Source organism: Marmota monax, unplaced genomic scaffold, assembly GCF_021218885.2.
Source record: "Marmota monax isolate L192 unplaced genomic scaffold, Marmota_monax_Labrador192_F-V1.1 WCK01_AAM20220418_F8-fsc00052, whole genome shotgun sequence".
Lineage (NCBI taxonomy): Eukaryota > Metazoa > Chordata > Mammalia > Rodentia > Sciuridae > Marmota > Marmota monax.
The window spans coordinates 1,720,471-1,741,780 of NW_026693473.1; the positions used below are offsets into that span (position 1 = coordinate 1,720,471).

The 21,310-nt window shown below is 44.5% G+C and overlaps 1 protein-coding gene across 3 annotated transcripts in view; it reads right to left on the bottom strand.

Moving 5' to 3' along the window:
- The window catches only part of Gpr156 (G protein-coupled receptor 156), a 98,585-nt gene continuing 77,275 nt past the window's right edge, over nt 1-21,310 (bottom strand). For all 3 annotated transcript variants that reach the window (XM_058583473.1, XM_058583474.1, XM_046457953.2), the window contains 5 exons: nt 18,021-18,146; nt 17,093-17,188; nt 13,662-13,898; nt 7,604-7,762; nt 1-3,401 (listed from right to left, as the gene is read on the bottom strand). In XM_058583473.1, the coding sequence (XP_058439456.1) occupies nt 2,070-3,401; nt 7,604-7,762; nt 13,662-13,898; nt 17,093-17,188; nt 18,021-18,146 (1,950 nt within the window). In that variant the 3' untranslated portion in view covers nt 1-2,069. The remainder of the gene's footprint in view (nt 3,402-7,603; nt 7,763-13,661; nt 13,899-17,092; nt 17,189-18,020; nt 18,147-21,310) is intronic.

The window sequence follows — 21,310 nt, forward strand, 5'->3', positions numbered from 1 at the left end:
CGTTTGGCAGAAGTAGCACTCCTGAACCACGGGGACCTAGCAGCAACTCTGATGGCTTCTCCATTTCCTCTTCCTTGGGTGGCTGAGTCTTACTCAGATCCCTCCTCCCTGGCCCAAGACTGCAATTTCAGAGGAGACTTGCCTTGGGAGTCATTCCTTTTTGTTTGTTTTTATTAAGGCACCACTTGACAGCACACAAACAGCACACACAGAAACTACAAACCCACACACAGAATAAATTATGAAATTTGTATTTAAAAGTAGGCAATAAAAGAAGCTGTGCTACCAGGAGGGCCTACAGGAAGTCCAGCATCAGAGGGGTCATGAGGTATCTGCAGGCCACTAGAGTCTGATAAATCTGTGAGAAATTTAGTGCCCAACATTCCCTTCTGAGGCCCAAACTCCTTCATGAAAACCTGTGCACACCCACAGATGCATGCGTGGGCGCGGGAGCAGGGGATGGCCTGTAAACATCAACCAGTTCAGCATCAAGCAAAGTGGACCCAGCTGTGATCTCCCTGTGGCTTTGGTGGTGGATGAGCTCCTGGCACTTGTCCTTTACCAATTCTCTGAGTCCCTCAGAGGTGCAGGTGTGCCCTGCAGCAGGGAGGAAGTGGAGGCCTGCTTCCGGAGGGAGGGAGAGACCCAGTTTTGTTACCCTGGACTGTGGGGTGAGCCCATCTCAGCTTCTCACACCACCCTTGCTTGATTGTCTGCCTGACGAGCCTCACCTGCCACTCCCAGAAGACTGAGTGAAGGACACGTCCCTAGGGAAATCCACCAACGTGGAGTCTCAGGAGCTGTGTGTCAGTTCTCCAGCAGCGTGATACTGGGGAAATCATCTCATTTATCTAAGCCTCATAGTCCCCATTTGTAAAAATAAGAGTGTCTACTTCACGGGATGATCGTAGGAATTACTGAAATTTGAGCTAGACGCAAGTGAAATTTTCACAACCTGTTTTCTTTCTAGCCTTCTTGTCATCCATTTCTCTCTCTCTCCATCCCCATTTGTTTCCAGGTTTATATATCTTTGGTGGTCATGTAAACCCAATAAGACTAAAGTACCTCTCGACCAGCAGGGCCTCCCTATCCCAACAGAAATTGCATGTGCTTCCCAGCACATCACTGCAGCACTGGGAGAGTCAGGGGGTGGGCTTCAGGATCAGAAGACACTCCTGGTCTCTGGTACTACTTTAGTCCAGGAAAGAGAACTGGGTCACCTGTGGGCACATGGAGACCTGACTGTCTTGGGGATGATGGTGAGTGAGATGCCATTGATGGTGGATGGAAAGGAAAACGAACAGTAGGGCTAGGTGGGGCCTCTGAGGTGCATCTGATTAGAAGCTGGAATCCACGGGTGGTGATGTTTACAACCTTCAGTAGAAAGAAACCCACCCTCCAGGTTTGAAAGGACCAAGGATGTAGAAGATTCATCTGTTTTTTTTGTTTGTTTGTTTGTTTTGTTGTTTGTTTGTTGATACTGGGGACTGAACCCAGGGATGCTCCACGATCAAGCCATATCCCTTTTTATTTTTATTTTGAGACAGGATCTTACTAAGTTGCTGAAGTCTTCACTAAGTTGCCCAGGCTGGGCCTGAACTCGCAATCCTCCTGCCTTAGCCTTCTAAATAGCTGGGATGCCTGGCATAGGAGATTTATTCTCCTAGAAGATGTGTTCATCAAAAGGTCAGTTGATGGGTCACAGTCTATAACTTAAATTTTGCAGAAATCTCTCCATTTTCCTGTCCATCCGGTCATTCATCTGGTATATTAGGAATTTTGTAGAATGCAGGCTGACCTGGACAGAAAACTCTATGTGCTCATTTAGAACTTTCTATTCAAGGAGTTGTTATCTTCTAGTCACTCAACTGGAGTCATTGACAGTCATGCTGTGAGGTAGTAGCAAGACAGGTAATATCTCTTTGTATGATCAAGAAGTTTTTAAGGTAACACAGAGCACAGCTCAAACACAGAGCTGCTCAGGTCTGTTCCCCAAACCAGGATCTGGCTTTCCTCCTGTAGGCTCCAGCTGGTCTGACCTTTATATCCAGACCAACCCCTGCTGATGTTTATACCAGTGTGGGTTTCAGGTCATCTTTGAAGTTCACAATGGGCTTGGAGCGGGCCCACAGTTTTTCCCAGGAGACCAGCCCCCTAGCAGGTTCAGGATCAGTGTCTGATGTGCCACTGTCACTGGAGTCAGAAGAGCTCTGGAAACAGATCTCACAGTAGGGTCGGTGACAGCGGCAGAAGAACTCATCTGAGCTGCTGGACTCAGTGTCAAGGTAGTTGCACTGAGAAGACAGGAAGGGACAGCCAGGGTAACCTGGGGACTGAAGCTGCTGCTGCTCAGTCAGGTCTGGTGAGCGGGGAAGGCATGGGGCAGTGGGACTCTGTGCCTGGGAAGAGGCAGAAGGCTGGTGAGGAAAGGCTGCTTGGCTCTCTTCAGCCCCCTGGGGCTCTGTCCGGTGTTTGCTGCCCTCCAGGGGCCCTGGCCTCCCTTGAGGATCTGGGAGTAGTAAAGGCTTCCTGGAAGAAAGCCTTAGTACCTTAGAATCAGCAGTTTGGAGGTACAGCCTGCGGTTGTCCCCACTCTGCACGTTCAGCCCACTGTGTGCCCCATAAACAGTCCTGTCTGCCTGATGCCACACATAGGAGGGTACAGAGCCAGAAAAGTGTGAGCGGGCCCGCTGAGCTGCCCGCCTCCTCCTCACTACATATGGGCTGAAGCCCAGCTCCCTGGAAAGGGGCATCTTTTGGGGACTGTGGGCAGCACTGCTTTTCCAGAGCTGCAGAGGACGAGATGGGGAGGCAGAGAGGGGAGCCTCAGAGCCCAGGTCCAGCTCTTGTAAGACTTCCTGAAGCTTTTCCCTGACTGCTGAACTGACCCTAGGTACTCTCTCTGGGGAAGCCTCTGAGCCCTGCCTTTGTCTCTGGAGACCAGAGGCCCCTCCACTTAGTACGACACTCTGGCTGGGGGCCTCAGGTCCCTGGTCTTCTCTTTCTGGACTTTGTCTTTGCTCAGCCTGTGGCTTCTGGCTACAACCCAAGTCTGGATGATCAGAAAAGTCTTTCAAGTCAGGCATTTTCTGGCCTGGGGAGGAGCTGGTGTCCCTTGCAGGTGTCCTGAGGCTCTGCATGTGTGGGGAGGGCGCTGAGGTGCACTGGGAGTCTTGGGTAGCTTTGCCCACATCATCCTGAGAGGCAGAGGGGCATTCTGAAGGTCCTTGAGCTATCAGGTCATGAGCAGAGGCTGCAGCTGGGGCATCCTGGCCCTGGAAAGAGGTGGGTGGGACAGCCCACTCTGGGGTGTCATAGGTGCACTCAGCAGACATCAGCCGCACCAGCTTCTCTTTGGCATTGTTTACTTGTTCCTGCAGGCTTTCAATCACAGCATTTTTCTGTAAAATAAAAGCAAATCATCAACCAAAGATGATGCTACAGGTTCTACACTGCTTCCTATGATGGAAAAAGTGGGGCATCCTAACACCTTGGTTTAAATCCCAGGTTTTCCAATGTACTGGTTCCAAGAAACTGCCTCCAACAGGGGAAATGAATCAAAGCGAGCAAAGTGCCTAGCACAATAACTGACAGAAGGTGTTCAATCAAGGCTGCTGTGATTTATTGTTGCTATGATCTTCATCTCCCCTTCCATCCCCCAGGCTATGGCACTGTGAGGAGAGAGGAGCCCCATCTGTCTGTTGCTGGCTGCTGCAGCATCTTCTCACTCTTTCCCAGAACCAAGAGGCTCAGCTTACTCTGCAGGACACTGGTCTCAAGGGGTTTGGGATGGTCTCACTCTGGATTTCTCACAATTTTGTCAACCACAGATGAATCTGAAACACATCTCCTGGGGAGGTACAAATAGGGAAATAAGTAGTTTGCCTCTTGCTAAGCAGCTTGGAAAATGGGAATAACAGGGAGAAGAGAGGAGATTCCTGAGCAAATCTGACTGGACCAGGAGGGGCTGATGAGAAGAATCTCGGGTTTGTGTCATGACCACCTTCCCAGGCTGGACCTCTAGAGGTAAGAGGCCAAAGCTACCATGTGGCAAGGTCAACCATCAATATCTCCTAAAGGAGTATGTGCATCACAATTATTGCAGAAGTTTTAAACAAATAAATAAACAAAAAAAAAGATTATTGGGCCTAAGTCTCTGGTAGCTCTATTCAGTAACTATAGAATGAAGGGCAGAAGATGAATGAAATTGGGGAAAGGAAGTTCTGCAACTGAGCTGCCTGCCTGTTGCGTGAATGGTAGTGGATAAACAGGCTATGCCCAGGAGTGCTGGCAGGTGACAGCTGCAGAGGTGTACCCATTCTGTCTGTAAATTTGTGGGGCAGGAAGGAGGAGGAGGATCAGCAGTGGGTGTACCGGGTGTGACTGCACTCTGGACATCTGCCTGTGGGGCAACAGGGGATTGTCTTTCCATCTTTGGAAAATTCTGATGCTCCAAGGCAGAGAAGTAGGGATGAGATCCTAACGAATGGTCTTAGGGCAGATGATACAGGGTCAAGGGTTTGGGGAAGGCAGTAACAGAAGTGCTGTGTTCTAGAAAGGGCTTGTCTGAAGGCCCAAATGCTGCCTCTTTGTTGCTGTCTCTTTAGAGGCTAAAGCTGAGCATTTGGACATCCATTTATCAGGTGCTAGAAATAAAGGGTATTCCCTTTTTTTAGGATAACTAACAAGTTTCTCATGGACCCAGCCTGTGGTCATTTCTTGAATTTACATGAAAGAGTTGCTTAGAAATGATCTTTTCAGAGTAGTAACTGAAATAAAATAGACAAATAATCTGGCAGCACCCCCCGCCAGGCAGACCCACTGCTACCCCCTGTGCGTAAACAGGAAAGAGGTTTTTTTGACTTTTTTTTACACTCCCAGTTTCACTCTGGTTTAGTCTACTTCGTTACCATCAGGAGAGAAGCCAGGCCCAGTGAGTGACTGGTGAATCAGGGGGAAGGGACTTCAGCTGAGCACCTGCCTGACAGTTCTCTCTCCCTCCCGGCAGCTGGGAAGGTCTGGGCGTAGCTGGGTGAGTGCGGATGACTCAAGGCTCAGCAAGAGCAGAGCAAATGAGTAACAGGAGAACGTTCAGGTTCTTCCTGATGTCTGGGATGTGCCAGATCTCCCTGAGGATCTCCTGGGAGGCTGGGATGGCTGCACAGGAGACCCCAACCCTCTCCCTCCTCCACCAACCGCTCCTCCTGAAGCTCACCCTGTACATTGTCCTGCTGTCACCTGCCAGCACTCCTGGTCTTCAGGAGGCCTTCACTGCCTCACGGAGTCAGGAAAAAGTCATCGGTTGATGACCATCACTCCAGCGGGTGAAAGCTGAGCACTGCCTTTTTGTGCCTTATGCGAAAACTTCTCCGAGTGTAGGAAAATAGTTTAAACCTTGAGTCGGGAAGAATACTCTCCTCCCAGTTAAGCAAACATCTGAAGCTGGCTGGCGACAGATTTAGAAACATCAGGGTAAACAGTATATTTCCCTTCTTCCAGAAAAGGAAATGGGACTCTTTTTCCACCATGGCTGCATACTAATTAGAGGCTATCGTGACGCCAAAATCTGACCTCCAGTGACAACTGTTTTTAAATGAGTGTATTAATTATTACTTTTGGTGCACTGAGGGAGCAAAAGGCCAACAGGTGTTTTCTCATAGGGTGAAGGTCATAAGGAGCAATAGAATCAACCTCTCATATCTCTGGGTCTAGGAAGAAAAAGGTTAGGCAGGTATCCTCTGTGGCAGAGTATGGAGGGGAGGCTCCTCAGCCTCTGGGAAGGTTCTCTCTGCTGCCTTCACATAGGCTGGGTGGTCAGTGACAGATGTTAACCCTAACAGCCAGGGGATCCCTGGCCATTGGAACAAGAGGATGCAGGAAGGAGAAGATGGACTGCCTAGATCATGGGAAAGAACGAGAAAGGCACGAGGGCTGCACAGAAAGATGTGTAAGGAGAAAACTGCCAACTGGAAGGCTGGAGTCAGGGCTTGTGCCCACAGTGTACTTCCAGAGGTATTTGTGCTTATTCATCATGCACTGCTAGCTTCCGGGAGGCCCACATGAGACCCTTTCTCTCTCACTTGCCACAGGCCCAAGGCAGACTGCTGGTGCTCAGGCCTGTTCTTGGAAAGACATAGCAGGTGCTGGGGAGGCCAGCTTTTTACTGCCTATGCTTTTGCGTCCATTCCAGCCCTTCCTCCACGGACTCAAGGCAACCTTTTGGAAGAGCAGATTCAGCCACTGTGTGGGAAATGGCAGCACGGCAGAGGTACAAGAGGCACGTCACAAATTACCATAAGGCTAAAGAGTCAGTCCATGCGGCCATCCCAGCATTAGCTGATCATAAATGAAAACTATCCAGATTGTTCTAGCCAAGTTTCTGGCCTTCTGTTTAGCCGGAGGGGGCGGGGAATGCTTCTTTGAAGCATTCACAGAGCATCAAAGGCAATGTCACTCCCTTTCCAGGTGGGGGAAGTCTGGCTTTGAAATAATGTCCTGAGTGTTTAATAAATAGTAAGTAAATGGAAAAGTGTTACTGTGATGGACAGAAAAGGCCCAGGGTATGATGTGGGAGACCAGAGGGGCAGGCTCCGTGGGTGCCTGGGCAGGTTCAGCCCTCCTTCTCTGGGGCTTCTTAGGTCCCCAACATACCATCCTCTCACCAGGACTGTGAATAACAAGGGGGCAGTCCTATTACAAAAAGTACAGTTTGCCAAATAGCACCTATCCAGGTATAATCTATACAGAAAAAAATACGGAATGTAATTTAGTTAGTGTCAAAATACTGACTAATTCCCCTGGGCCCCGTGCCTTCTTCCTGAGGAATGCAGTCCTCAAGCTTTTCCACGTGCTTGCCTCAAGCCCACACTGTGTTTGTCTGGGAGAGGGGCCAACTCTGGCTCAAGAATAGAAGAAAGAAGGGCTGGGGCTGTCCAACCCCCCTTGGTGCTGTAGTGACATTCAGAGGCCCTTGTTTCAGTGCCCTTTCATATCTGTAGACAGGTCGGGCTTTCTAGGGTCACGGGATGATTGAGTTCTCCCATTAGTACCTGTCAGGGACAGTAAGGGCCCTGTGGGATCTTGGCTATGAGGGTAATAGTCTATATAAAGAAAGAATGTATCACACTGATGCTGAGGTCCACTATAACTTGGGGCCTTTACAATGCTGTTCCCTCTCCGTGGAATGCTTTTCCTGTACTCTTTGCCCGGTCAGTTTGTACTTCTGTTCACTTTCAGTGATAGGTCTCTTTGTCCCCACCACCCATTATTCTGACTTACTACCCTGATTTTTCCTTCATAATTCTTACCACAGTTCATGACTACTACGTTCATTTAATCAATATCCATTTCCTCTACTAGACTGTAAGCTCCATGAGGGTAGGAACTGTGTTTGTTTTGTTCTTCAGAGCTTAGCACAATGCCCGACACATAAAAATGACTAAGTATACACCTGTTCATTGCCTGTACAAAGTCACTGGGACAATGTAGAGGTTTTGCTTGCTGTTTGGGAAAGTGGGGGAACGTTGGCCATGAAAGCACACGGGGCCCACCAGTGCATGACTGGAGTTCTTTACAGGAATCTTCCAGGCAGGGTGCAGCTTACTTCTGTGAGGAGCCTCTCCATGGAGCTCTTCTCTCCTCTCAGGTGGCAGTTCTGTTCGTCACCAAACTGGGTATGCAAGCTTTTGCTGGGAGTACTGAAATATTTGGCCATGTGTCTGATTGTTTGGTTTTCCCCTTCAAATGCCTTCCATTGCTTCAGCTGTTTGAAAAGAAAGAACACATGTTATTTATTTAATTACACACCCAGAGACACATTCCCTGACTTCTCAGAAACACCAAGGAATGACACTGTCACAGATACACATATGCACAGACCATTTTCTCCTCAAAATGTCCTTTGCTCTAGAGGGCTTGTAGACAGGAGTGTAGAAAGTATAATGTTAAACCTATAATAACAGTTTAAAAATGCCCAAGGAAGAAGATGACAAGGAATGAATAACTTTAGCTTTTCTATTGATTGCCAAACTGATCAAAGAGAACCAGAGTTGATGTATACTCCTAGAACCATATTTTAAAGCCAGAGTTTAGGAGGTTAAGCTTTCTAAACAGTGTATGTTTCAAATGAAACTGTTTCTAGTTGTGTGTAGCTGCTGTTCATCAGTTTTTATTTGCTGAGTAATGATGTGCTTCCTGATGTTGGGAACCCAGTTCTTGTGAGTGGTCTTCTAATCCTAATAAATGAGCAAGGCTCCAATAGATAGGAACCCACAGAAGTCAACAAAAATGATGGACATTAGGTCTGACACATGGCTCTAATCTTTCCCTTGACAAATGAGGAAAGATTCCAGTAGGAGTGACTTGTCTAAGCTCACACAGGAAGTCAGTGGCACACCCACAGCTGTAACCAGGTTAATAAGCCACACTGCTTATCCCTCCACAAGTGATGAAGAGAAGACTGTTAGCTGTGAGGTCCTAGGGGAAATTCTTTGGCAGAGACTGACCTTAAAGAACAATCTGTAGAAGCATGGGCTGGTTACCTTTAATAGGGATGGAGCTGGTGCACATTCACAAATAGGGGTTTGCTCTGGAGCTTCTGGGACATGTGCCTACCTGTGAAAGCCCATAATGTGGATTGATGGGGCACAGTAGTGGAGGCTTTTCTCTTTCCTTAAGGAATCTCCAAAACTAAGTGTCCTAGTGATGGACATTGAGGACTCTGGCATATTATTTTGAGGAATGCTGCTGAAGTGTCTATGGATAGCCTCAAAAGGAGACCTTGGATTTCCTCGGTCACTCAACAAACATTTACTAAACTCTTGAATGTGGAGCCTAACCCAAATTCCATAAATTTCAGATAGGATCCTGGATTTCACTCCTAATTTCAGTACCACTTCCTCACCCAAGTCCTCTTGGGTCCTGTGTTGACTCAGCACATGTCTTCATGGTATCAGGAATCTGTGTGGCCTGGGACAGGCCAAGAACCTCCCTCTCGGAGCCCTTCCCAAAGGGCCAAGTGGGGGGTTCACTGCTGCACTCAGCAGCTACTGGAGCCCATGTCCCTCTTTGGTCCTATGTGGATGGAGCTGACCTCCTAAAGTCATTCTCTAGACAATGCCCTGGCAGTGCCACAGGCTGTCTGTTCCTCTCAGCATCCCCCTTTCCTTGGTAGCATAGCTCTTCCCTTTGCCCCCAGCACTCTGAGTCTGAGCCCTTTCTGCAGGGCTGCCAAAATAGGTAAATATGGGCATCAGGGCTCTTCTGGGCTTTGGGTTGGTGTCTCCCTAAGTGAAATGGGTGCAGCTAAGCTTAATTCCTCATTTGTGAAGGTCCTGGCACTTAAAACTTGACCCTTCAGGGTTTCTGGATTATAGCCATAAATAATTCTCAGGTTGTAAAGCGCTTCCTTCAGGACAGGCACATTCTTGTTTTCTCAGCCTCTAGGCTATGTGGGTGTGGGAGCTGAGTAATGGCCCCTCAAAGATGCTCATTTGTCTCTGAATCCATGGAACCTGTGCATATGTTGCCTTACATGGCAAAATGAATTTTGTAAATGTGATTAAGGATTTGGGGATAGGGAGATTATCCTGGATTATCCAGGTTGGTTCAATGTAATCACAGGAGTCCTTTTAAGAGGGAGGCAGAGGGATTAGAGTTGGAGAAAGAGATGGAAACAGGGAGATGGGGTAGACAGAGAAAGAGATCTGAAGATGCCACACTGTTGGCTCAGGAAGTAGAAGAAGGGACTTGAGCCAAAGAATGTGTGTGGCCCTCAGAAGCTGGAAAAGACAAGGAAACAGATCATCCCTAAGAGTCTCTAGAAGGAGTGAGACCTACTGACACCTTGATTTTAGCTAAATAAGATCCACTTCAGATTTCTGACCTCCAGAACTGTACGATAATATATTTGTGTTGTTTTAAGCTGCTAAGCCTGTGGTAATTTGTTGCAGCCTTAACAGGAAACTACTATGGGGGTGGGGTGTGTGTTAAATGTCTAGTCTCCAGCAGGTTACTGCACAGCTTTCAGAAGCTCACCAAATGCACCTCTCTCACTTCCTGCCACTCTCCTATTGTTACCATTTGTGCTGCAAAACCAGCGAAGACTTAGGGTATTCCAAACATACATACATTACATCCTCTGACTCACACCTCAGATCAGTGTTATCCCATCTGAAAGGTCACCTACTGTCCCTCACCCATCTGCTCAGAGAACTCTTACTGTTCCTTCAAGACTGACTGCAAACACCTCATTTGCTGAGATGTCATCACCGAGTTCTCCTTCCCCAGCTCTGTGTAAAGCTTTCCTCAAGATTTTAATTCCTTTCGTGTTTGCTCCCCATTACCTTGGAGGTGGGGCCATGCATTTCACGCAGGTTTCCAGAAGCTAAGAAATGGGTTGGATGGATACAAGAATAAGAGAAAGAAGCTTCCCTTTAAGAAGCTCTCCAGTCTAACAGGAGTGCTGGGACACAGACATAACCATAAGGCAGAGTAGAAAGTCCTAAATATGCTCACGGAGGAGCAGGTGAAACGCTTTGGGGGTTAGAGGAGAACACAGTGTCCTGTCTCTGACCCACTGCCTCACACAGGAAATGGAGGGTGGGGGATGGTTCACGTTCGGGTCACAAAAGCAAAGGTTGGCTGATTGCTGGTGATGACCTCAGTGCTTGGCACAAACACTTAGGCATTTCCTGAGTGCCCTTGTAGAAGGCTGCTGGGTCCCCTCGCTTCCTTGTCATCTATTTCACCGGCTCTCTAACGCCGCCTAGAGGCCACTGGGGGCATCTGTGCCTTCGCTTTCACAAGCCACACCCATCCCAGCGGAGCCTGGAGGCTGACAGCCAGGAGGACTCACCGCACTGCGGACCGGACCGCCACCCCGCCCTCGGTAGAGCTCCCCTCGCACACTTTTCCCAGTTTACTCAGCTGTCCTACTGTCCTGGGGAAACACAGTCCAAATCTCAGAGAGGGAGTCGTTTTTCTGCCAAAGGTCAGGGAGGGAAATCAGTTTGGGGACAGTCATTTTTACATTTCGAAAAAGAATGTATCTCCTAAACCTCAAATACGACAGACTCAAATAAAAATATTTTTTTTAGTCTCACATCATGGTCAGCTCAAAAGAAGAACGTGAGAAAGAAAACAGAAGCGAGATACAGAGAAAAGAAGCTCAAGCCAGCTAGGAGGAAAGGGGTTAGTGAGGCAGAAGGAAAGAGAAAGGCCACTGCCGTCCGTCCATCCACACAGTTCTTGTGCCCCATGATCCCAGCTCACTCCCACTTCAACAAACCAAGGGCTCCTTGCTTAATTAAGACGTGGAAGTCAGACGTCTGCTGTTTGTCATCCTGCTTTACCGTGTTCACGGTAGGGGGAGTGTACCTGGAGTCACTACTGTCCCAGGTGCTGAGGATTCAACCAAGAGATCAGGAAGGTTTTCCTTTGATAGTTCCTGGATAATTACTTCTGTCCCCAAATTATTTTGTTCTCTTTCAAAGATTCCCATTACCTCTACATTGTATCCTCAGACCTGATCATTATATTTTCTTATCTGATCTCTCACTTTTATCTGTCTTCTTGTTTTCTGTTTCCCTCATTTACTAATTCAATATTTTGCACTGTTCAATTGCTTATTCAGTGCTTTGGTAGGGATTTAAAATTTTAACACCATATTTTCATCCCTATTTAATATTTCATTACTTAAGACTATGTTCTTTGTATGATGGTTTGCTTTTGTTGAAGACGGGCATATCCTTTGAATCCTATTGATGAGAGAAATAATATAGCTTCTAAAAACTTTAGTTCTACTTCAGAGAAAGGCAGCCTTTACAAATCTTCAGATTTTGTGATTCTCTTTTTTTTTAAAAAATATATTTTTTAAGTTGTAGACAGACACAATACCTCTATTTTATTTATTTATTTTTAATGTGGTGCTGAGGATTGAACTCAGTGCCTCACACATGCTAGGCAAATATTCTACCAACTGAGCTACAACCCCATCCCTTTTTGTGGTTCTCTTTTTGTGAATTGCAGGTTTCCTTCATAGGTCCTTCCCCTTGAATTTCTTGTGTTACTTGGAAAGAACTATATTTTTCCAGTAAAATAAATATATTTTCCTGGTCTTTCCCTAATGTTTACAATACAGCTGCCATGGCTTCAGGTATCACATATATTCAAAACAGGAAGAAGAAAAAAGGGGTATGTTAACCATGCTTATTGCTTTTATTTTTTTCTTTTTTTAGGAAAGCAAAAGCTTTCTCAGAAGTCTCCTAGAAAGCCTCTAGTGTTCCAAACAGTATCAGAGAAATACCTCTGCCTATCTAGGAGCCTAGCAAACAAATATTTAGCTCTTCCAGCCTAAGAAGTGGAGATAAGCAAGGAAGAAAGGTGTTGGCAAAGAGGTTACCAATCAATAAAGTTGGCCACAGGGCCCAAGGGGAGGCTTCCAAAAAGGCCCCTCGTTGTTGCCTTTACCCACGTTCCAGGGAGGAACAGTCTTTGCTTTTCAGAGCCCATTTCCGCTACATCCTGGACAATTAAGTATCTCTCAATGGCGTCTTCAATCCAGTTCTTACAACATGAAGATTCAGCAAAAATTCCTCCAATTTCTGACACAGATGTAACACCCATCCTTGGATTCTCATACCGCTGCCCCTGTTGATTTTTTCTTATTTGTTGATTATGTTGAATATTTTAATGAATTTGTGAACAGTAACTGGCTCATGCTTGTGTCATGTCATCATGCCCCAAAGTATACTCTTTTCTTAGATAAATACACTGAAATCTGCCATTAGCCGATGCTGCAATGATGGGTTAGCTCTCTCATGAGGAAGTAGTTCAGTCACCTGGAAGCTGCAGTGGAACCAGATGGGGACTTGAGAGAAGAGAGGGATGGGGGAGGCCTCAGGAAAAGGAAAGGAGGACCAGGAGGGAAATAGCAAAGTGCCTGCTGCTGCGTTTGTGAGCTTGGACAGATGTGTTTGTGCTGCTGCATTTGTGAGCTTGGATAGGGGTTGCTAGTGCACTGTGGCAACAATTACCATCACTTTCCTTTCTAGCCTCTGTGTGCCTTCTCCTGTCCTCTGACTCCCTTTCTTCCTCTTTGCTGTCTGAATAATTCTGCTTCTTAATCCCTATAATATAAATCATATTTTGATTTTTCCCTGTTGTAAAACAAAGAGGAATATTCTAGATTTTCCTCTAATAAAAAGAAAGGAAAAGCATTTTAAATCACAAAGTTCCAAATCAAATTTTCCCAGTGAATCTGTACTCTCAAGTAGAAAGAAAGAATTTTTTCTCCCTCCAGAACTATAAAAAAAAAACACACAACAACAACAACAACAAAAAACTAATGTTATCAAGATGAAGGGGGAATTAGGAATGAGTGAATCAGAGTGGGTGTAAGAGCAGGAACCAGGCAACCACCAAGGAACAGACCATGTCATTGCTCAGTCCCCTCTGGCCTGCCCTTCTAGCTGACCGGAAGCACAGCTGTCCTCCCCCAGGTCAGTAAGGAAGGACAGAGGGGGCCCTTGCCTTCTTCGTGATTCTCCAACAAATGGCATGGAAAGGTATCAGCAGAAAACAAAATAAACAATCTGTCATGCCCAGAGAAAACTCTGAGTGACTAAGAGAACAGGCCCTGCAAAGTCCTCCCTAGAGCATACCTGAGGAATGAAGATGAAGCAGTTGATTGTGGTTGTGCAAACAAAGATGCCTCCAGATGTGAGTCCAAAGACGAGGTTGGGCCAGGAGTGCAAGTATCTGGTGACTACAAAGAGCAGCCCTGCAGCCAGTACCAGGAGGTTGACCCCAACCATGATTGTTAGGGACTGATTCACAGGAGGAGAGCTGACGTGGTCTGTCAGGCCAGCCAGGTAGGCACCATACAGCAAGAACAGTCCCTGGAGGAGGAGAGGGAAACCAGAGACACAGAGAAGTGGAATGACATGTTAAAGAGCAGTAGGGTTGGGATGTCCCCATTTAAAACTGGGTAAATAATAGCTACCTCAAAGGGTTGATATGAGAATTTGTTAAGAAAACACATAGGAAAAGCTTGTGGCATCCTTTCTACTCAGTAGGTGCTTAATAAATGTTATTTTCCTCTCTTTTACTGAGAATTAGTTTATCAGAGACCAGCAAGTCAGCCATTAGACAAGAATCTTCTGGGATAAGGCAAAGGACAGGCTTATGTGGGTGGATTGGGGCGCTGCAGAAGGGGTGATGGGCACTAGAAGGGCTGCTGGTGGTGAGGGCTACTGCATCCATTGTGTTGGTTTTGCACTGCATGAAGCTGAGGGGACACGTGGAAGCTGAAATCGACCAGTGGTTTGCTTCTCAAGTCCTGTGCCACAGCAGGGCACTGCCCAGAGGGAGGGGCTTTTTTTCTTCTTCTAATTTTCCCAAAGACACCATCTGCTTGCCAAGCTCTGCACCTGCAAGATTGCATCTGCCTAGAAGAGATGGCGTTTTCTAACTTACACAAAAGATCTCTATAGGCTAGCGGTGGCTGTGTGCCAGGGGGGTTTATGGGAGATGAAGGATGGAAAGAGAAGAACAAAGGCGGGCTGGGACTTAGGCAGGACTATGGGGCAGGAACAGGCAACAGATGCTCCCCCTATACTTTTTGTTGCTTTGTGACATTCCCTGTCTCCACCACAAGGAACTATTTTTTTCCTCTTTCCGTGTATATGAACCTGCTTTCAGAGTGCTCACTTGTACTAAAGACAAAATAACTCACAGCACCTTAAACTGCTGCTTTTCCCAGAAGGAACTTTATATATACAGAAATCAAAGCTTCAATCCATAATCCACAGCACATAGATTCAACATATGCTTGCCTTTCTGACTATATATAAAGTATGACACTACGTATTTGGTGGAAATTAGTGCTCTACAGAAAAGGTCATGGTCCTAGCTTTCAGAGCAATCAGTATGGTAGAGACATTTAAAGGAAGCATCAAGATGTCCCTGTTTTTAACACAGATGTGAGGATGCCATAGGGGACAAGGTGGGGCTGGGAACATGGGGAGTCAAAAGGAGAAGAATGATATGATAGTAAGGTTAGGTATCTGCAGGACACTCTCGTGACCCAGAAATCAATCATCTAGGCAACCCCACCTGCAGGGACAGCCCTATGATAATTTCTGGAGCATTGGCTATGCCAGGAGGGACAGGATCAGCATGGCAGAGAAGCCTTTGGAGCTCTCATGCCCAGCATGCCAAATGGGGCTGAAGGCTAAACGTGGCCACCCTGAGCTCTTCAATGACTAGGAAACACAAAAGTTAGGGGACCAGTGGGGCCTGGCTTTTGGTTTACTGATACCAGTTAGGTGATACCTGTCAGCATTGGGTATCATTAGTAAACTTATCAGAGGTGAATGAAATTAATTCTGTGATGTGAAATATTCAAATACAGCCAGGCATGGTGGGACACACCAGTAATCCCATCAACTGGGGAGGCTGAGGCAGGAGGATCACATATTCCAGGCAGCCTTGGCAATTTGACGAGACCCTGTCTCAAAACAGAAAATGAGTGCTTATGTAGCATGTGCAAAATCCCTGAGTTCAAGCCCCATTACCAAAAAAGAAAAAAAAATAGGAATAAATGTTCAAATATATATTTCTTTTTAAAATTTATTTTTATTTTTAAATTATTTTTTCAAATATATATTTTTAATAAAACATTTAATTTGGTTAAAATTCTTGCTAAAAGGGAATTAGGCATGAATAAAGCATCTATACATCCATGCTTCCTGTTGAGTGTGTCAGAACTGATCCTTTAAGTCATTTGCCTTCACTGCTAAGGATGGAGTAGGGGTAGCTGACGGGCTCAGATGGGGGATCCTGGAACCTAATGTGGGGATTGGCTCCTCACTGACTGGCCTCTGGGGGTCTGGCTCAGTCAGTTTCCTGATGCTCAGCACTCTTTCCTCCTTTCCTTCTTTGTCCTACAGAACAATAGCACAGTGAAATTAAGTGGAAATGAGAACATATAAAGGGCAGTGGAGGAAAAAAAAGTCAAGGTGGGTCACATAGTGTTGCTATGGGAAAGTGCTGGGTTTCCCTGCTGGAGAGGGTAGGCTCTGTTACAGGGGCTTGAAGAAGTAGTAGAGGGCCTGTGTTTCTCAGAACTGTTGGTGAACAGTGGAAGAACAAAAACAATAATATCATCTTCTTTTATCAAATATTTCTATCAGAGTAGTATATACACATAGTTAAAAAGCAACATTTCCCTGCCTCAGTCCACCATGCCAAGGTCTGTTCCTAGTAGTAGAATGGGTCAAGTTCACCTTTAAAAGCCACCTATTGCTATAAAAATTCTCCCTCCAGCCTCCCAGGCCTCCTTGCCTGGATAGTTAATAGCAGGCTCATGTCCGGTAAGGCTGCCCAGTTCACTGAAGCAGGTCTGCCATTGGCCCTCAAAACTGAAAAGCAACTAAGGGTCTAATCTGTTCTGAGGACTGTCCTTAACTGCCCTGTACAGGTTTCCTGTACCCTCTGGAAAGAGTTTCCAACATTTGCTCATCTAACAGAGACACATGAGTCTCAGAATGGGAGATTGGGGCAGTATGGGAGATACTCTGAGGCAGCTAGATCCCTCAAGGGACACTGTGGATGCTGCTGTCTTAGAGCCTCACCTGTACCCAACTATAGCAAGAAAGTCAGGTGGGTGAAAGGCAGTGGGAGACCAAGACACAGTCGTGAAGAAAGACACAAGACACACAGTAGAAGCCATTAGGAGAGCAAACTAAGCTGAGTGGAATGTCTCGTATTTTTCTTACAGGGGAGCTATGGAAAAAATGGGTCTTGTCCAATTAACTTAAAAACCAGACCACTAAATGAGAGAAACAATAGATAAATTCCAGATGATGTAGAGAAGACTGAATGAGAAAATCCAAAGAGTTAAAAAAGTGACCCCTGAAAAAATAGAGAAATAAAAGGCTCATGGCTTTGAGATGTTTGCACCAACAGAGATCTCCTCTGAGTTCAAACTCTCTATAGACATCATTAGTTAATGGACCTCATTAATCCCTGTAATCCCCTCTTCATATCCATTTTGTTGGTGACAGACTTTCATTGAGACATAGTTACCTACCTTGCATCCCAAAACGAGAGCAATCCAGACATCAGAGTACCGTGAAGCACAGAAGTGTGTGTTGGTGAAAGAGCAGGACACATCTCTCCCTGTCACCTAGGAGGGACACAGGGTCAGGACTGAGGGTACTCACAATTACCAGCATCACACAGCAGATCTTTGTGAACATCCTGGAGAATGGACTCCCCCAGAGCACATAACCCCCCCTCAGTAAGTAAATTGGAAAAATGTAGGTGATTCCATTAGAACCTAAATGAGAGTGACTATGAGGTGGAAGGAAAGATGATAAAGTTGGGTGGATACTAGGTGCTTGGTGGTAGCAGGGTTTACCTTTCAATCATATGCTTTGCTACCCAATTATTTAATATGCTGCCTCACTGATATTACAGATTATTTCACATCATGGACCTTTACTTGCAAATGTTGGATTCTTACGTTAGATCTTGCAATGTCATGATTCTGCTGTACTTCTCAGCCTCTTGTGAGGCTGGAGGAAAAGAGACTTAGAGTGGTTAAATAACTTCCCCAAAGTCACATGGCTGATGAGCTTGGTAGAACTGGGATTTGAACCAGGGAAACTCCAAAGACTACCTCCAAAACCACCACGTCCTCTCAACAGTTAAGGGAAGGCACCTACCCCTTAGCTGAAAGTTCTCATTATGGACAATGTGGAAGCAGAGATAACTGCCAGTGTGTTGACATCTCACAGATGCCAGGAGAAGGCATCAGGGGCAGGAGGCACAGTGGAAGTGACACTGAAGCCTATGGAAAAGGGGCAGGGCACTCATGGCAGCCCCAACCCTACACTCTCCTTCCTCTACTTGTTTCAACTATGGCCACACAATGAATGCTCCTGGGAAAATGACCCCTGTGACCACAGAGGCCAGCCCAGTCAGGAATTAGAATCCCCGGAGTTTGGGTTCCTCACCGTCATGCTGACACCGAGGATCTGGAGGCACTGAATGGGATCAGTCAGCACCCATGTCATGAGCAGGATCACATCGGCCATCACCAGGGCTGCCACCAACCCCAGCAACTGCAGGTCTTTGATAATCTGCAAGAGTCAAGATTGAAATGTTCTCTGTCTGTTGGCTACCTGACACAGGGGCTAGAATGTCCTACATGCTCTGAGCAGTAAGCTCCAGGGACAGGCCTCTCAAGTAGCTTCAAATGCAGACATCAAACATGAAACAGGCATCAAACATTTGCAATGACTTTAGAATCGTTGTCATAATTGTTACATCAAACATTTCCATTTGTTTAACTTTTTCACACCCTATTTCTTCTGACAAAGAATTCAAAGGGTCTTATAAAATAAATACACTGTTGTTTCTAGATACATTTATATGAGCACAGAGAGATCTGGAGGTTTTTTATATTAAACTGTTAGTAACTATTAATTCAGGGTGGAATTGAGAGATGGTCGTGGGTACAGGAGGAATTACTAACATTTTCTTCATAAACATATGAATTATGTGACCTAATATGAAGAAAATGTTACTTTTGTGACCATAAAAATAAAATTAAGAAAAAATACACATGCATTCTAACAGGATAAAATATTGAAAAATATGAGGGAACAGAGAAGCCTGATGAAGGCCTAGGTGGGAAGCACAGGCAGCATCGGAGACCTAAGCTTATTATTATTATATTTTTTGTACCAGGGATTGAACCCTCTGAGCAACATCCCCACCCCTTTTTATTTTTGTATTTTGAGGCAGGTTCTTGCTAAGTTGCTGAGGGTCTTGCTGAGTTACTGAGGCTGGCTTTGAACTCATGATTCTCTTGCCTCAGTCTCCCAAGCCACTGAGTGGATCTAATCTTTTGATAGCCAATGGAAAGAAAGAGGCACAACCAGGTACATGATTTAAGGTGAGATAAAATAAATCAGTTGGCTAATCAAACTGCTCAAATCAGCCATAAATAGAAACTCTCCAAAGCAACCAGTGTGTGTGTAGGGATTGGGGGAGGCCATTATGTGTAGAGGAACAAAGAAAAGGAAGATATTAGACTCCTCATTAGATATATAAAGCCAAGTGAGCATATAGTGGAAGGGCATCTTCAAGATGAAAGAGAAAAAGAAAACCCTGGTCTAGAATCTGTACCCAGAAATACATTTTGCAGGAACTGGGGATGTAGCTCAATGGGAGAGAACTTGCCCAGCATGCACAAGGCCCTGGGTCCAACTCCCAGAAATGGGGGAAAAATATAAGTGTGTGTGTGTATGTGTGTGTGTGTGTGTATTTTTTTCAGAAAAAAAGGCAAAATAAAGACTTCTTTAGATATACAAAAACTGAAAGAATTCCAAACTAGTACACACACACTAGAAGGAAAGGAAAATGAAAATGATACCAGATGGTGGATCTACACAGGAAATTAAGACCACTGGAATGATAACTATGTGGAAAAATATATGATTCATATTTATAATTTATATACCTCAAAAGATAATTGATTGTATAAACAAAAGTAACAATAATTGTATGGGCCTTATAATATATATTAAAGTAAAAACAATGACACAAAGGTGGGGATGGGGAGTGAATGCATACTGTTGTAAGGTGCCTACACAACACATGAGTGCAAATTACATACATATGCACAAACTCTTACAGAAGCCAAAGAGGAGGGAATAGTTCCCAACTCATTCTATAAGGTCAGCATTTCCTTGATATCAAACCTAGAAAATGATACTACAAGAAAAGAAATCGATGGGCAATATCCACTAAAAGTACAAGTATACAAACTATAAACAATATTTTTACAAAAATGAATACAAATAAACAAAAAGGATAATACACATTAGAAAAAAATAAATTGTTTTCTCATTTTTTTTTTTTAAAAAGAGGATAATACATCACGACCAATTGAAGTTTCTCAGAGATGTAAGGTTGATTTAACATCCCAAATCATTTAGTATAACCCACCATCTGAAAAATCTAAAAAAGAAAAACCATATGACAAAACCCAACATTAATTCTTGGTAAAAATTCTCAGAAAAATGAGAATAGAAAAGAATTTTTCAACTGGATAAACAGCATCTACAATGAAACATTCATGCTTAGTTTTGAAAAGCTGAATGCTTTCCCCATAAGAATAACTCAAGAATATCTGCCCTCACCACCTCTGTTCAAGAATGTACTGTTGTTTCTATCCAGTGCCAGCAGAGAAGAGATGTTTATTCACAGATAATTTAATCATCTATGTAGAAAATCTGATGGAATCCATAAAAAAGCTGCTACAAATAATATGTAGTTTAGTGAAGTTGCAGCAAAATATATTCTATTTGTATGCTATACTTTATAGCAAAATCCAATCTGAGGGCTGAGGCTATACCTCAGTGGCAGAGCGCTTGCCTAGCGTGTGTGAGGCACTGGGTTTGATCCTCAGCACCACATAAAAATGAACAAATAAATAAAGGCATTTTGTCTATCTACAACTACAAAAAAATAAAAATAAAAATAAACAGCCTGAAAGTAAAATTTAAAAAACAACAACATGTATAATAGCATACAAATATGAATACTTAGGAATAAATCTGTTAAAATATATGAAAGATTTATTTTGAAAAGTACAAAAAAATTGCAGAGTTGAAATGAAAGAAAGCCTAAATAAATGGAGAAATATACTGCATTCATGGGTCAGAAGACCCAATACTGTTAAGCAATCAATTCTCTACAATTTGATCTATAGATTCAACATAAATCAAGAATCCAGTAGGATTTTTGTAGAGGTTGAAAAACTGATTAAAAAATTCATATGAAATTCAAAGAACCTAAAGTAACAAAAACAACATTGAAAGAGAAGAACACAGTTGGAGAGTAAACATTCCCTGCTTTTAAGATTTAATAGGAAGCCACAGAAATAAAGGTAGTTTGGTACTGTTGTCAAGATTAAAAAAAAAACCCACATACAACAATGAGACAAAAGAAAGAGTCTAGTAACAGATCGATACATCTCTGAGCAACTGATTTTTGAGAGAAATGCAAAGGTAAATCAGTGAAGAAAAACAGCCTTTTCAACAAATTGTATAGGAACAATAGTATATTCATGTGCAAAAAGGTGAACTTTGATTAATATATCACACCATATTACAAAATTTACTCAAAATGGATCATAGTTCTAGATGTAAAAACGAAAACGCTAAAATTTCTAGAAGTAAACACAGGAAAAAAAATCTTTTAGTCCCTTAAGTTAGGCAAACATTTCTTAATATGA